The sequence below is a fragment of the Columba livia genome, chromosome 1, assembly GCF_036013475.1.
Source record: "Columba livia isolate bColLiv1 breed racing homer chromosome 1, bColLiv1.pat.W.v2, whole genome shotgun sequence".
Taxonomy (NCBI): Eukaryota; Metazoa; Chordata; class Aves; order Columbiformes; family Columbidae; genus Columba; species Columba livia.
In genome coordinates this window covers 185427037-185444239 of record NC_088602.1, presented here as the reverse complement: position 1 = coordinate 185444239, position 17203 = coordinate 185427037, and the positions used below count along the sequence as shown (strand labels likewise).

General features: G+C 42.2%; 1 protein-coding gene across 3 annotated transcripts in view; it reads right to left on the bottom strand.

Annotated features, from left to right (window-relative positions):
* Window positions 1–17203, bottom strand: part of ST7 (suppression of tumorigenicity 7) — a 151777-nt gene that overhangs the window by 58256 nt on the left and 76318 nt on the right. For all 3 annotated transcript variants that reach the window (XM_005502949.4, XM_021288255.2, XM_065048795.1), the window contains exons 2-3: window positions 14428–14510; window positions 3906–4065 (exon numbers count right to left, since the gene is read on the bottom strand). In XM_005502949.4, the coding sequence (XP_005503006.1) occupies window positions 3906–4065; window positions 14428–14510 (243 nt within the window). The remainder of the gene's footprint in view (window positions 1–3905; window positions 4066–14427; window positions 14511–17203) is intronic.

The window sequence follows — 17203 nt, the reverse complement described above, 5'->3', positions numbered from 1 at the left end:
CTGCAAAAACTCAACAGCAGCGCCGGCCCCACAGCATTTCACCAGCTGCTTTCCACCACCAGAAGTCAACCAGCACATTTTTCTCTATGAAATTCTGTGACATTGTTTCTTAACAGATCACAGCTACAGTTTTCTACTGGGATATTGAATCAGCAGGGTAGCTACCCTACTTTGCACAACATTGGTAAGTACATGCTTGTTCCCTTTACGCCTGTTCCATCAAAGAAAGACACAGACACACAGAATGACAAGTCAATCCCTACTCTTTTCTGACAGGCCTAACTTCCACTTCTGAGGCTAAAGTGGCACAAAAAGTGTTTTACATAAATTATTTGCAAGAATATAATGACACCTGCAGCTACACAAAAACTAGTCAAATGGCATAGGAGATGGTCCTCAGCTTGGTGCCTCCATCACCTCGCATGTGTGTGAAACAGAGAGACGGGACAGGGAAGATGTTTGGGAAGAGAGCACTGATTTCACATCTGCATCCTGCAACTAACCACTTCAGCAGACAGCTAATATTAGAAAAGCTCCACTGGTTTACTCAGCAGAAGTGCCTGATCAACATTCGCCCATTCTGTTAGACAGCCAGAGGGTATGGCTGTTTGACATGCTTCAATCTGACAGTTTTTACACAATATTAAATAAACATCAGCCTTCTCAGTTCCAGAGCTAAAATTCAATGGCTCAGCCTACTCTATTTGCAACCAACAAGATTAGGCAACAACTATTTGATCATGGTGACACCACTCTTTTTGCTCATATTATTTATATTTAAGTCGTTATACTTTATCTGAGGTATGCTGTCCTTCAGCGCTGTTGCAGGGAAAGGGAGAACTGTGGAACAAAATGGGGAGGTGAAGAAGGGGTTTTATTACCACCTCCTGTCCTGGGGTAGTTTGACATCTGTCTGACAAGTTAAACATGATGTACTCTTTGTTGTTTTTATCGTGGTATCTGCTGATACCGTGGCCTCAATAAAACAACTATTCTTCTGACCTTTCTGAGGACGAAGATATCTAATGCAATATTCTACCACAGTCAAACATCTTCATAGGAAAACATGGTGAGCCATGTGAAAATGTAATTTTCATACTGTTGGATAGTGAAAAAAATCCCAGTGTTGATGTATGGTTGCCTTTTCTGTTACTTTACATACTAATAATATAACAATGTCCTTATTTTATATAAGCAATTAGGATTTACTGAAGATTAATATTTCGTCTCCTTGTTCAGTGATCAAGTTTTGAACACTGATATCTTTCTGAAGGCATGAATAACAGGCTATCCATGCAGACACACTAACCAGAGACAGTGACAGTCCCAGCTCATAGACTCGAGTGCCAGTGCACTGAAAGTAAGCACGCTCCTGGACTATTTATTTATATCAGAAAAGTCAAGATGCTTGAGTGAACCTCATTACTCAAAATACTGTGCCTTCTGCTTTAAAACGATTGGAGTTATTTCAGAGGTGCTGAAGTGCGACTAAGCGCACTGATGAGTGCACACAGGTGTTTCCAAGCCACCTCATGCTTTCTGCCAGGTCACCCAAATCTAATATCCTGCACCATGCAATGCTGCTATTCACGGATGGGAATGACAACAGCTGAATCTGCAGTGCTATATGGAGGCTTCCCTAAGTAGAAGTACCCAGTAGGGCGCAAGGCATTTTGAGGCCACCTGTTTTATTTAACTTCTGAGTTCAAAAATAATTTTTGTTTGCTTGTTTTCACAACACTGAAGAGTAGAAGTAAAGTTTGCCAGGTATGGACATAGGCACCTTAGCTGCTAAGCAATAATATTTTCTCCATAACCAAATCTGTTTTTTTTTCATTCACTTTTCCTCACTTGTTAATTCTGATATACTTTTAAAGCCTGCAGAGGAAATAAATTCCATGAAAACATACTTGATTCTAGGGGGCACATCCCTAATGAAAGCTGAATTAATTTCCAATATTAAGAATATGGCCTGTACGCCAAGCTAGGGTTGAAACAGGTAAGCTTCATTTTACAGATGAGGAACACAAGCCAAGATGCTCCTGCCCTGGCTTCCTTTAACGGTGAGTATCTTCAACTCGAGTCAGATGCATCATTTCAGCATCTTCATCACTCATGGGCTAACTTTTCAACTCATCTACCCCCAGGTAGCTGAGTCACCCAAGCAGGGAGACAAGTTCCCCTGGGACTTCCTCCTCTTCAGTCTGCAAAGATCAGTGCTTGGGGGACTCTTCATTTTAGGCAAGCTGGCCTGTCTCTCAGAGCAACCATTCCTAGGCAACCAGGTACCTGACTCAGAGTGCCTCAAGAGAATCCCAAAGCCTGTGATGTGAACAAGGTGACCTGCAGGGACAGTCCTGCTACAGCTGAGCTGCCACAAGACTCAAGCTGTCTCCATTCAGAACTGATACCCTCCTTCCCATAGAATCATGGAATCACAGAATGTTAGGGATTGGAAGGGACCTCTCAAAAGATCATGTAGTCCAATCCCCCTGCCGGAGCAGGAACACCTAGATGAGGTTACACAGGAAGGCATCCAGGTGGGTTTTGAATGTCTGCAGAGAAGGAGACTCCACAACCTCCCTGGGCAGCCTGTTCCAGTGTTCTGTCACCCTTACTGAGAAGAAGTTTCTCCCATCATGTAGAAGCCGATTTCTTCCAGTTTAGCATTGTCTTTTTCACCAGAGCAAGTCAATTTGTATCCATTATAGTAATATATAAACACATAACAAAAATTACGACTCATACATTTATATCACTTACGTAAGGCTCTCAAAATCATATATTCATCTAGAATAATAACATGCAGTAGAAAATAAGCCCCAGAGTGTCAAAGTCAACTTTAAAGGCTTGAATGGCTTGGAGTCAGAACCCTTCAGCCTGATTTGCAGTATCTGCTCCTTGCACTGAAACACAGAGGGGCTGTGAATGCCTGGAAGCTCACAAAAACGAGCCTCAAATGCCTCAAGTCAGGCCCCCTAAATTGGAGTCCTTTTTAAAAAACCTGTGTTATGACTTGCCCAAAGTCAAAATCAGATTGGTTGCAGAGTCAGGAACAGAACAAGCCCTCAAGCTATTAAAAGCCACTGTGCTTCCACCTACTAGAGTTAAATCCAAACATTGTTTCCATACTACTTACGTTACCTAAAAAATAAAGTGATGCAAAAGCAGATGGGTATTCTTAAGACATTTTTCTGATTTTTTTTTTCAATGTTGGTTTATTCCAAAGAATTTAAATAAAAATACTGCTCTGATATCGGAGAAAAAAGCACAGCCGCTACCCAGCAGCTCAACCTGCGCCCAGTTCCATAGCTCCACCCACACGCAAAGTAGCATTTTCCCCACTAAGTATATGCAACATACTTTTAAACTAACAAGGTTTAAAACTTCATTAGCTATATGGTTTTTGTGCCTTCTTAAAGAGTTCTGGAAGATCAGGTCACCAGCCTAGTGGACATATAAAATTATGGTATGGCAATACATAAACTTTTTAGATTGTATGTATGTTATACGTATGTGTTATAAAAGAGCTCAGAATAAAAACTACAAAGAACATTTTATAGATTATCAAAATGATATATACAGTGTGTGAACAAGCTATGTGGAAAAGTGCGTACAGTGGACAACCTCTTTCATTGTATATGCATAACATCCTCTTAATAAAAGTTTAATGAGAAATAGAGCCAGTGGTGGTGCTCTGGATTTAGTCACCCTGGTGGAAACGCTGCCGTGCACAGATGTGCGGTAGCAGGGAGTGGCATCTGGCCAATATATCACCACGTAACGGGCCATTTCCCCCGCTTTGGGCGACCCAGGGCACGGGAACCTCCAGCAGCGATGTTCCAGCGTTACACCGTCACACATGTTCGGGTCCCGCCGGCGGAGGGCCGCGGGCCGCCCCTCACCTGAGACGCTCTGGCGGCTGGAGTCCGCGTCCCCGTTGGCGGCGCTGGCGGCGCTGGGCGCGCTGTTGTCCATCCCGCCCAGCAGGGGGCGCAGGTGGCTCACCGAGACCTGCTCGATGAAGGACGTCCCGTACTTGCGGAAGTACCACCACTCGAAGATCTGCAACACACGGGAGAGCGTCAGCGCCGGCCCCGCCCCGCCCCGGCCGTTAACGGCTGCCTCGGCTCCTCAGCCCGATCCCCCGTCCCTCCGCATTGCGCCGCAGCCGCGGGAGGGACGGGACGGGACTCGAACCCACGGACCCGCGCCTCCCTCCCCTCGCACCTGCCAGCGGCTCCCCCGCCCGCCGAGCACCCAGGCCCGCTGGCCGCCGCGGCTGCCTCCCGGTGGCGTGCCGAGAGTTTAAATTCCACCCAAGTTCGTGCCGAATCCGGCAAATCGCTTTAAAAACCTGGTTTACAGGAGGTGAAAAATCTCGATCTTGTCAGCAAAACCCCCTTTTTTTCCTTTTTTTTTAACCCAAAGAACCTTACATCAAACTATCTGTTTTAAAGGCATTTACACTTTCAAGGAGCGTTCGTTTAAACTGACTTTGGCAAACAGCAGGAGCCCAGGTCGGTGATGTGGCACAGCCCAGGGGATGCTGCAATCGGGAGGATCCTCCAGCTGCCTCTGCAGCCCAGGCACAGTGAGGAAAAGCAGGTTTGTTTGCTTTTCCAGTAATGCTTCCAAAGGAATTTACTGAGTTTAACTTGAAAAAATGTTTAAAATACCAAACAAACTCAATGAAGCTGAATCCCGTTCGTTTTACCATTTTTTTCCTTCCCCTGACTGAACTGTGGTTTTGTTTTGTTTGGCTGACTTGGGCTGATTACAAATGAATTTTATTTTCAGGCTTTTGGTTCAGCTAGCAAATCAGAAAAAATGGTTATTTAAAGAGCTCTGCGTGGAAAATCATTCCACAGCCTAAAAGAAGCCCTTACCATTGAAATTATGTGCATATGTATTTGTGGTATTTTTACCAAGAAATTATATTACTGGAGAAAAATACACATATTTCAGGAAACCACATAAACCTGGAAATGCATACTATTTCATAAAAATAGGGAAAAGGTTTTGACTATAAAAATTGTAAAGGCAAACACGCTTAGAATGAGTATGTAAAATGAGTGCATTTTGCAGGTGTACTTGAACCATCACCCAAACATCTGTAAACTGAAACAAATGCAAATCAACAGGATTTCGAAAAATTTGGCAGTACTTTGTAATATTGTTTACACTAGAAAATTGTGAATGAATGATCTTCGCCCTTTCTCTGTTACTCAGTGTCTCCATGTTTTATGCCAGTGCTGAAAGCTTTTACAAAATCTTTACCCCCCCCCCCAAAAAAAAAGGTTATTTATTAATTCTTACTACAACTAGGCACAATCAGTAGGTTCTAGTGGGCCAGCCAGGAGCCAACCAGCTCTCTTAGGACTCTGCCTGCTGCAGAGATATTCAGGCTGGGTTCCACACTATGCCTCCCATAGTGTGTCCCACAGGTTTTTTCTTTTCATTTTTAAGTTCTCTTGAGCTCTTTATATAATTGAACAGACTTCTGTCTCCATGGGATTGTCTGTAGACAAGATGTACTTTTTTCTTTTTTTTGTCCTCCCTTTAAGCAGTTCCATAAGGGAAAACCAGAAGATAACCCCTCTGGCACAGTAAAAACATGTTCCTTTCCAAAGGACACTCAAATTTATCCTGCACTGGGGCTTCCCCTAAATTCGGCTGTGTTGTTAAAGCATCTGGAGCATCCAGATGGAGGAGGCTGACCCTGGCTGCACTGGGAAGGAGTGGGAATGTAGCTTGTAGCCCCCTGAGACAAGTTCACACAGGAGTACATGGCAGCCCTGGAGATAGCCTGGTCCCCAAAACAATCTAACGGCTCATCTACGAGACATCAACAAGGAAGAATGGAGCAGTCTGATGAGGAGAAGGCAGAAGGGCTGTGTGAACACATAAAGGTCATGGGCACTTGAGAAGATAAACAGATGGCCACAGAGAAACCAGAACATGAACATAAACACACCCAGATCTTTGTGAACTACATCTCAGGCAAGTCACTGAAAACCCACATAGCCTGGATAGTTCCTCCTTGCATAGGCTGCACAGTGTGATTGTCACTGTAGTCATTCCATCAGCACATGCTTGCAGCAGTGCCCAGGTGGGAATTACAGGAGCCAGAGATGAGGGAAGTATCACTGAACACTCGCTCTGTGCTGATACACTTCCCGTGGCACGCACCAAAGCCTCCAAATGCTGGAGATGGTGGACAGGGAGCTGTCACAGTGGAGCCAACCTCAGCTTTAGCTGTTCTCATGCTCTTAGGCACACACCACTTTGTAAAGAGTTTAGAATTTACATGTTGGGCGGGGAAAAATTTAATGAAATATAACAAAGGCAAGTGCAGAGTCTTGCATCTGGGTAGGAACAACCCCAGGTGCCAGTATAAGTCAGGGAATGACCTATTAGAGAGCAGCATAGGGGAAAAGGACCTGGGAGTCCTGGTGGACAGCAGGATGATCATGAGCCAGCACTGTGCCCTTGTGGCCAGGAAGGCCAATGGCATCCTGGGGTGTATTAGAAGGGGGGTGGTTAGTAGATCAAGAGAGGTTCTCCTTCCCCTCTACTCTGCTCTGGTGAGACCACATCTGGAATATTGTGTCCAGTTCTGGGCCCCTCAGTTCAAGAAGGACAGGGAACTGCTGGAGAGGGTCCAGCACAGGGCAGCAAAGATGATTAAGGGAGTGGAGCATCTCCCGTATGAGGAAAGGCTGAGGGAGCTGGGTTTCTTCAGCTTGGAGGAGACTGAGGGGTGACCCCATTTGTGTTTATAAATATGTAAAGAGTGAGTGTCACGAGGATGGATCCAGGCTCTTCTTGGTGACAATAAATGGTAAGACAAGTGGTAATGGATGCAAACTAGAACACACAAGGTTCCACTTAAATACGAGAAGAAACTTCTTCTCAGTGAGGGTGACAGAGCACTGGAACAGGCTGCCCAGGGGGGTTGTGGAGTCTCCTTCTCTGGAGACATTCAAGACCCGCCTGGACACATTCCTGTGTAGCCATGAGGCTACATCCTGTGTAGCCATGAGATGACTACCTGCTCTGGCAGGGGCATTGGACTAGATGATCTTTTGAGGTCCCTTCCAATCCCTAACGTTTTGTGATTCTGTGATTCTGTGCTCTAAGACAGCATCATAACCTAAGCAGGTGGTGTGTGGCTGACAAGGAGAGAATGGCTGTGCCATAAGATACAGTCACAGATCTTCTGTGAGCATCTGTTTCTATTCTATCTTTGGAAACTTTGAAGCTTGATCAAGGCACAGAAGCCACAGTTCTACCTGTCCAAGGCCTCAGAGGGAGGGGTTGTTAGGAATCAAAGATTACAGACTCGCGCTGAGACAAGGAACACTCGGTAAGACTATCCCTGTGATGTAAGTCATGGACTGAAGTACAGCTGCCAGACTGGCCGCTCAAAACTCTTGGCAGCTACAGGCCATATCTAACAAGCTTTGTACTTTCTTTAAAAGAAGAATAAAAGAGATTTTTTTCAAAATGTGCTACTAAATTCCTGCTCATTGTTTCAATCATAATCAGCTTTTAGATACAGAGTCAGTAAAACCCAGAGAGGGAGAGTGAGCAGCACAAGGGCATGCTTGAGCCCACTTGACCTGCACAAATGCATACCAGCTGGAAAACTGTCACACTGAATTTCAGTGAAACTGAGGGTGCAAGCAGAAAGTATGGATATATATGTGGTCACTACTACAGCTCAGCAGAGTGACAGGAACTTGCCTCTGTAGACTTACAAATACATTCATTACTTTTTAAAATGGCATTAAAGCTTGTAAATTGTTTAAGGCAGCTCTGAAAAATATTTGCAATATTGAGTGAATCCAGTGCCAGGAAACATCAGCCAGGTCTCAGTGCATACAGTCTCTTGGAAATTAAAGCCACAAATCATCATCATAATAAGCCTTTGGTTGGAGTGATTTGTTCAGGGTGTATGAGAAGGTAATCTGTAATCTGGTACTGAAGTCAAAACAATAAATGACCTTCACAGAATTTTTGCACCTTTCTCAGACAGTGTCAGCTGTTTTGAAACCTGATTTCTATAAATCAAATTTGATTTCTAACTGTACCAGCCAGTTTGAAAGCAAAGTCAACAAGCTTTTGACAGTTCAGCAGATGACAGATCATCTGGCGGAATAACAGCTGACTGTAAGGATTAATTCCCCATTGGAAGAGATCTGGATCAGGGAGGAAATTAATCCAAAAGATCATTTCTGCATCACTTCTCAAAGAAAAGGCCACTTCATTTCTGTCATATACATACAGCGGGAGGGGAGCTCATCTTCAAAGACCTTGTTCCCTTCACAGCAGTGACAAACTTCTCTGGTTCTTTATAGTTGATGCCAGTGCTTTCAAATAGGAACAGGGTCAAGCATCTCCAAACCCTCAAGGGATCTTTTAAACCATTATGTTCACAAAGGCAAAGTTAAATCCCTGTTCTGAACATCTTCAGCTTTGCATGTTTAGAAATCCAAATCTGCATTATTTTTTTTAAATCTGGTATGGGTAATGCTTAATGTAAGATTATTTGATTTTGGAAAACCCTTGTTGACGATTTCTAGAAATGCATGGCTACGAAAAGAAAACCTTGTAGGTGACAAATATATTTGGGTTAAGTAGGAGCTGGTTAATCACTCATAAGTCTTTAATATGTCATTTCAAGCATTTCAGATACTTGGTTTGGATTTTTTTTCCTTTTGCTTCTCTGTGCAGATACTTCTCTTCCCCTGTGCAATGAAAAATTACAGTCATCCTCTTTCTTATCTCTGCTCTCACACACAGACAATCCCGGATCATTCTATTTCTCTGTGAGGCAACACATCTATTCTGCATCACTTGGATATCTGATCTTCCTGCCTGTTTTTTCTGAACAGATATTCCATCATAAATGCATCAGTTCACAAGGGATGGTTTTGATGGTGGTTCTCACTGGATGAAGCAGCGATGTCTATCAGCAATTTGAATTATGCTTTCCTGTTTATCATATCTGAGACAGGCATCCTGTCTTACAGTGACCACTTGAGTCTTCAAGAGAAGAACTGACAGATTTTGTTTGCTGGCAACTTCCACAGCTCAGAGTTCTCACTCAGCCTTGTAATGAGGCTTCTGGGTCTCAGAGAAGCAAGATTTGGAGTACTCTTCTAACAGGAGGAGTGATAACAACCAGTCTAATGGATTTAAATGAAACTTACTCTCCTGAAGAACAGGGTAATGATAGCAGATCTTGATTCCATGGTTAAGCCCATTTGATAACTAAAACTGGACTGCAGCACAGGTTTGGCTGCCTCCACACTGTTTGTTTGCTAGCACACTGTGCCAACTCTGCCAGGCAATGACTGGACATGTTCTAGGGATATCATAGCCCAGGGGCTCTTTCCAGTAGACAGTATGGAAAAGATCATCCTGCTTTGGGAGGCAAGAGTGTTTATCCATATGCATATGACCATACGATGCCACTTGCTTTCAGACACTGGTCTGTTTTATTTAGCTGTTAGGGGCAGCTGGTGACTCAGACCCTCCCATCCTGCCCAGCTTGGTTCTAAGAACGAGTGTGCCTTGGACCATGCTCTCAGTGTATCCATCTTGAAGGCTATGCAGTCCCTGGATTATATACACCCATTTACCATCCTCTTAGGCTTTGCTCCTGGTTTCAAAATTCCTATTTGTCTTATCTCAAGAAGTCAGCATGAGAAGATAAATGCAGAGCTAGCTAGCAGCTTATTCAATATAAACAGCTATTTACTTTCACTTCATCTACCTCTGGAGATACAGAAATAGGAAAGAAAATAATATATTGCCTGGACTAAGCATAGTACTTGTCTCGACAGTGGGTAGACCCCAGCTACCTATGATACCTTTCTCCTGCCTGTGGACTGGGTCATAGCCTGCCTTCCTACAGACCCTTCCTCTCTCATCTGCTCTTTGGCAAGTGTTTCCAGTGTCTTAGGTACTCCCTACATGGATTCTGACCTCCCTGACCTGCCAGCCTCTGCTGAGCAGAGCAGAGACTTTGAACAATCACAAAGCGTCGCTTTGCAACTGCCAAAGATTGTCCCTGCACAATTGTCAGACTTCTCTGGGGGCTGTGGGAACACCCAGAACTCAGTCACCCCTCTGCCCCGCTGCAGCAGACTACACAAAGGTCATAAAACAAGCAGAAGAGGAATTAATATCTACAGAAAATAAGACAGGTCCTTCTGTTATTCAGGTCCTCTCTCAGACTTCCTGTACTAGCACCACTGGCTACAAAAGGCTGGAACTATATATACATAGACATATATATATATATACACACACTATATACATACATATATATATATACATACTATACACATATCCAGGCAGTAGCAGTCAGCCCAGCTGCTCAACACTAGCCAGCGAGTAGACTCAGCAGTCATGCTCTACCTCCATAGGCTGGCTTTGTAATTTTTATCTCTGAAAGACCTGGTATTTGTTCATTGCAGAAAGTTTCTCATAGTGTAGCAGGAAGCCCTTATTATTGTTTCAAATTCTGAAGTAGAATAACGAGGCATTCTTGGTGGAGATTCAAGACTGGAGTTCACTTCTGCCTGTGCTTTGTTAGAACTACGACTTCATCAGCTTGCAGTGCAAATGCCACCCACATTTGCTAACCAGCTTTCACTCTGGTGATAACTGTATGTTAAATACATGGCCTTATTTAGAAATATCAGTGGCATTTACATAGTTCCAGTTCACAGCATTTACTGGATGTCAGTTGTATTTCATGACAGTTTTATTACCCTACCTGCAGAAAACCTTATCCTCTCAAACAGTGAATACAACACAGCTCATTGTATTCTGTGAGACAAAACCCTGTTTTTTACTGGATTAAAAGCAACTAACTGTAACCAAGTTTCCAATACAAGGCTTCTCATGCAGCTTGGGACTTAATTTGATTCCTATTTTTGATGTCTAAAATAGTGCACAGATAAATTAAATATATGCTAAATTGTTCATTTTCAACTATATTTTCAACTACTTGCTGTAGTTAAGTAATTATTAAGGAGAATGCCTGAGATGGAAAAGTCTTTTCTGTGCAGTTCTGAGCTATCCAGAAAAGAAAAAATGTCTGAAGTCCTTGCTTCATTAAAGTCACCTCACCTACAGCAAGGCCAGAAGTTTACCTAAAGAATGAAAACAAAGTAAGAAACAAAATAAGATGGGAGAGTAGTGTTTTGCAAAGGAGTCACGTAATGTGCAAATGCCCATAGCTGAACTCTGCAGAATCGTTTCATGACCCAAACATAAAATGGGAAAAGCATTCACTTTCCAATTTGTTACTGCACTTCTGAAATGATGGAATTTTCCATCATTTCATAACCTGCAGTGCTGTGATTCCTCCTTCTGATTACGAATTGCAGCCAACTGATAATGGAAAGAAATCTGCCAGACCATATGGTGGAAAATTCCAAGGAATATTAGTACATCTAGTCTGAAAAATACTCCAGTGATGTAGAGTTGACAAGAGAGTGTTTATTTTAGAAAAGAGTTTCACTTTATACCATTAGCAGGACTAAGAATCCTTTAGATCCACAGAGATGTGGGTGGTAATGTATGCAATTCAGCACGTTACAGGGCCATTGGTAAACAGCAAGATTATTAACAAATAATTAATCTGAAGCACAACTGGGCTAGTGACTGGCTAGCACCACCTCACTAGAGCTTACTCAGCTGTACTTCCTGACGCATGGCCTGTTCAACTTGCAGCTTCTTCTTTCCATGACCACGTCTGCTGAGTTCCTTTTCCATCATCCCATGTACAGACTACATGTTCCTCTCAGCGCAGACACAGGTCCCTACAGTCTAGGGCTCCTAGATGTTACCTGCTTGCCTTCTGCACAGTTAGGACAGTGGCATATGAACAGCGGACAACTGATGGCAGTAGTGAAGGTCCACAGAAAAGGCTTTCAATCTTCCTCCAGTCTGTGTCTATACTTCCATCACCTCACTGTTTCTTCGACTTGTTCATAACAGACTTGGTCATACAGCATTCAGTGAATTTCTTTGGTTAAGGCTCACGCAGTCTAATCTCTTCTTGGAAGGCTTCTATGGGTGCCCTTTTCCCCCTTCTTCATATCACAGTCTTGAATGCTCCTTGCCGCTCCCTTCTTGCACTTTCCATCAAAGTGCAGCACTTACAAATTTCTTGCTTAGAAGTCTCCTACTGAGCTCATTTCTCAGAAATTGCCTTCATGACCACAGTACAAAATGAACCCACATTTGCAATCATAATATACGCAATTTCGTTATACATAATTTAGCCTTTCTTTCAGGGTTTTGTTCCTGTTTGTATTTCCATAGAGCACAAACTGTCTTTTTTCTTGCAACCTCCTCCCCGTCTTCACTCTTCAACAACAAATATGGAATTGTGCCTGTGGAACCCATGTTATTTCTCTCATTCCTTCTCATATTGGTGGGGCCTGGCCCTTTTGAATGTTTCTTCTTTCTGAGTGAGAGTACCAAATGTAACATTCAGTATTTTCCTCCCATGCATTTGAGTGAGTTTTGCTGAACTGAATCCAAGTCTGGCTCCTGTACATACTCTGAAAGATCTGCTGATGTCTCTGGAGCTCTGTCCTGTGCTTTGGGGCTCACTCCATACACGGATGATGAATACTCAAGGTGCAGACATTAAGTAATCACCTTCTGCTACAAGGAAACCCCACAGCAAGGCACAGCAGTGCACCTGATGCTTTATACTTGAAATCATCTAAGTGGTGAGAGTCTCACAGGCATTCAGGGATCAAGTATGCCATTTCTTTGTCTACATCAGCTACAGGTAAAGTGGAAGTGATGGATGCAGATTTCCCACACCTAACTGATACAGTTAACTTTGGATCCTCATTGCTTTCAGGTTTCTTTGAGGTCAGCAGATCTGAGATGATGTGAACCAGCCCCATGCAATGTCTGTCTCTTTCCACTTACCACTATGGCAACTACGCTCCTAAAATTGGTCTCATTTGTTTCCAAATTACACACCTAGTTTGGTATGGTGAGGGAGGGTCTGCAGCTTGTATCCAGTAGATTTTAAAAGTATACAACTTGTTTTTAGACAAAGGACCTAAGACTGATTGAAGAGACAAGACTAAAACAAAGACAAGCTTCCTCTGAGCAGGGAAATTGGAAAGGGAGGTGCTGATCTCTTCTCCCGGGTATTCTGTGGCAGGGTGTGTGGGAATGGCTAAAAGCTGTGCTAGGGGAGGTTTAGACTGGATGCTAGGAAGCTTTTCTTTAGCAAGAGGATGATCAAACACTGGAACAGGCTTCCTAGGGATGTAGTCAATGTCCCAAACCTGTCAGTGATTAAGAGGCGTTTGGATCATGTCCTTAATAACATGCTTTACTTGGTCAGGCAGCTGGACTAAATGATCGTTGTAGGTCCCTTCCAAATGAAATAGTTCTATTCTATTCTATTCTATTCTATTCTATTCTATTCTATTCTATTCTATTCTACCCTATCCTATCCTACCCTATCCTATCCTACCCTATCCTACCCTACCCTATCCTATCCTATCCTATCCTATCCTATCCTATCCTATCCTATCCTATCCTATCCTATCCTATCCTATCCTATTCATTTGTGTAAGTAGAAAGCCAGCTCTTAGCCGTGAGGAAACAACAGCCCAGTATAAACATAATACCGTCACCATGCAGATTCTTAGATTTTTTTACCTCCATTTGTTTCTATGAAGAGATTGACTAAAATCCAGAGCAAATGCTCTGCTTTGGATTCCTGCACTGTGACAGTACTATGATTCACTCCACTGCATCGATTTGCACAATGAAGCCCTTGGGGATTATATATGGGAGGAGGGGTTTTTAAGTGGTTTAAAAATACTCTTCAGACCTTCCAGTGAATAGGCAGATACGTATAGAGAAAGATTTTTAAAGTGAAGATCTGAAATAATTATCCCTTAGAATCTTGGCACCAGAACTGGGTTCATTGCTAATACTCTGCTCACTGCTTCTCTAATAAGTCCTGCCATAACTTTGTAAAAGGACCATGCTAAGCTGAAATAGTTGGTACCTCTCCTCCTCTTCTTTTTACTGGCCTTTTTATTCGCTAGTACTTGTCAATGGAAATAATTAACCTGCAAGCACTTGCTATGAATTACTATAGGGTTGTCAGTGGGGCACATTGTCCTTCCAGACATTTTTATTCAAAGACACATAGCACTGAAACATTTTCTCTTTCTTTTTTTTTTGTTCTCACATAAAAAGAAGTACAAATGAAGAAATACAAATTTTACATACTGCAGAAATGTAAGTTAAAAAAACAACAACAACAACCAAACACCTATTAATTTGGATGAAACCTGAAATCCCATTCTGGATAACAAAATCAATTTGTAAAGTGATATTAATATATCTAGTACTTACCAAAATAAGTCCCGAGATTAATGAGGAAGTGCCTGTCAGGGCAACATAGAACTTGGGGGTTAATGTGTTCAAAAACATACTCACTGAAAAAGAAAAAAGAGAAAACCATAAGTACAGGCACAGGACATGTTGTCCACATGTGTTCCCTCCTCCTCCCAACCGCTTTCCAACTTCAGATAAATTATTACCTTGATTCTGATAAAAAAGGCAGTTTAAAGAACATCCTGTTCCATCTGTCTAACATATGATAAAGCAGAGCATTAGACTGCCACATGTAGAATTTTATTTTCACAACCAGAATTTTGTTTTCACAACAGGGTCAATCACAAGGCATTGGAAAACTGTTGCACAAATGTTTGGGTCTCTCCTACTCCAGTCAATGCTCCACTGACACCAAGTTCAGGACTCCCTATGATATATGGAAGACATTTTATTATCTGCATTTGCTACTCCACTGCAGCTGGAAATCCTAGGGGTTGATTTCAATGTCCTGCATTCAACAGTGTCAATGTCCTGTATGATCCTGGTGAAAATATCCAAATACATTTATAAAAGTCTTCTACTTCACATTACCTTGGTTCCTCACTTACAAATTAGGAGATAATAGCATTTCCCTAACTCATTTCACCGTGTTAAAGCTGGTGAACCATCCACTGTGACAACAGTGAATAAATGCATAAAACAGATTAGGAAAATATTTAACTGGCTTTCTGGTAATTAGGGGTGAAAATCATGATAGCTGCCCAAATCATCTGGAATGTAGGACAGAAGCAAAGCCAGACAAGCTGCAAGAAATGGCAATTCCATCTGTATGGGCTTCTGGAAATTCAAAGGGCTTTTCTAGTCAACTCATATTTTGGAAGCTGCTGAGAGGATCACCAGGTAGTCGTGCTCAGCTCCCCATAGAAAATCCCTATGGCCTGAAGAGAATAAAATAATCTTTTAATAGGCTTCGGCTTACTCTACAGAAGCTACTAGAGAGAAGTGGAGCTCTTTCAGTGAATTCTAGACATTTAAAGAAAACTACATGAAGGGTCCAGAATATCTTCTGTATAAAAACCTACTGGTCTCATCCTTAACCAGTGGCAAAATATTTCTCCTATATATATGCATATATATATTTTTATATACACGCATGTATATATTTGTATACATATGTACCTCCATGACCAAAGAGGGAACTGACAAGAATTAGCAGGTACATTTAAAAGGCTTGTAGCAGGCTACCAGTAATTTAAAAATGCTGCTAAAAGACCTGGATGCATAGGTGGGAGGCCCTCAGTTCATTCTGTTCCCTTTCAAATTGACACTTACTGAAATACAATAATCTGGGACCAAAAAATGAGGGGAAAACAACAACAGCAGGATACAAATCATCAAATATTTGATTAATTTTTGATAACCAGTAAAACAGAAAATTGTTTTCCAGAAATGCGTCACTAAAAGAGATCGAAACCCTATAATTCAGCTGCTTTGTCTGGGGTTTGGCTGCATATTTTCTGTTATTTTTTTCTTGAAAAAGCCATAAACTGTTAAAATGGAAGTGTCATTTTCTGCTCCACTGGAGTGGCATGAAGCACCAAGCTGATATAATAAGTAACTAGTTTGCTGGTACATTTTCTTTCACAAATGAGCTGAATGTCAGATTCTCAGCTAGCATAAATCAGTATAACATTCCCAATTTTACTGTGTGCAACACAGCTACGCTGATTTATGCTGGCTCTGGCTCAATAGTTGGGACTTCCCAATATATTATTTCTTTTTTTCCTGTTCCTATTCTTTTTTTTGGCTTATTGTTTTTTTGATTGTTTGGTTGGGGTGGTTTTTTTGTGGTGGTTTGTGTGTGTGAATGAGGGGTTTTTTGTATATATTTTTTTTTTTTTAAGAATGTCTAACACCAGCTGACTTTGGAATAGTAGTCCCTGTTTTCTCCAGCCCCAAACCAGCTAAGAAGGAAGAGGAATGGAGAGACTGAAATAGCTTTGGCTTCTACAAACCACCCATGAGTCCTTTAGAAGAAACATTCCTCATTCTGGAATGCAAACGTAAGCTAGAGACATAATCAGACTGTGTCCCTAGGGAAATTTCAGACTACCAATGAAATTACTTCCTCTGCTTCGGTCAGGATACTCCTGAGAGAGAATACGCTATGATGGGATATAGATGTTCACATCCCCTATGGAACACAGTGCTGCTGCAGTGCCAACAATAACATGAGAAGCCAGGCAGCAGGAGATTTTACAGAGGTGCTTTCTGTTCTGTCCCTCCGGCATCGCTTCACAGCTCATGGAATGCTGGAATTTTTCTATTAAACTGGAAAATTTTCCCACTACTGTGAAGGAAATTTGATTTTCAAAGTTGTGAAGCCACCTAAGGCTTTTGTGTTTTAGAAGATTCCATGTGAGAATATCCACTGAATAAGGATATAGTTTACTTGCTTTAAATACCTGTTGCCTGTTTCACTAAGAAATGCTGCAAAGAGAATAAAGTTTCTTATGCGGTGATGAGGTACTCACTTATTGTTACTGACTGCCATCCATATAACTCACTTTGGGAAATGCATCCCCATTCGGAAGAGCCCTCTCAACAAATTAGCTCCATGGAGCTCATCGATGGAGTAGAACAAATGAGGCTCTTAAGAAATGCTGTTAGCTCTTCTCTGTCACCACTCTTTTACAGGCAATGTATACTGATTTACAAACAAGCCCTCAGATCTCAGTGGAGATAGGCTTTTATGTATCCGTCATTTCCATCAGTGTTACTGCTTTCTTCTTTG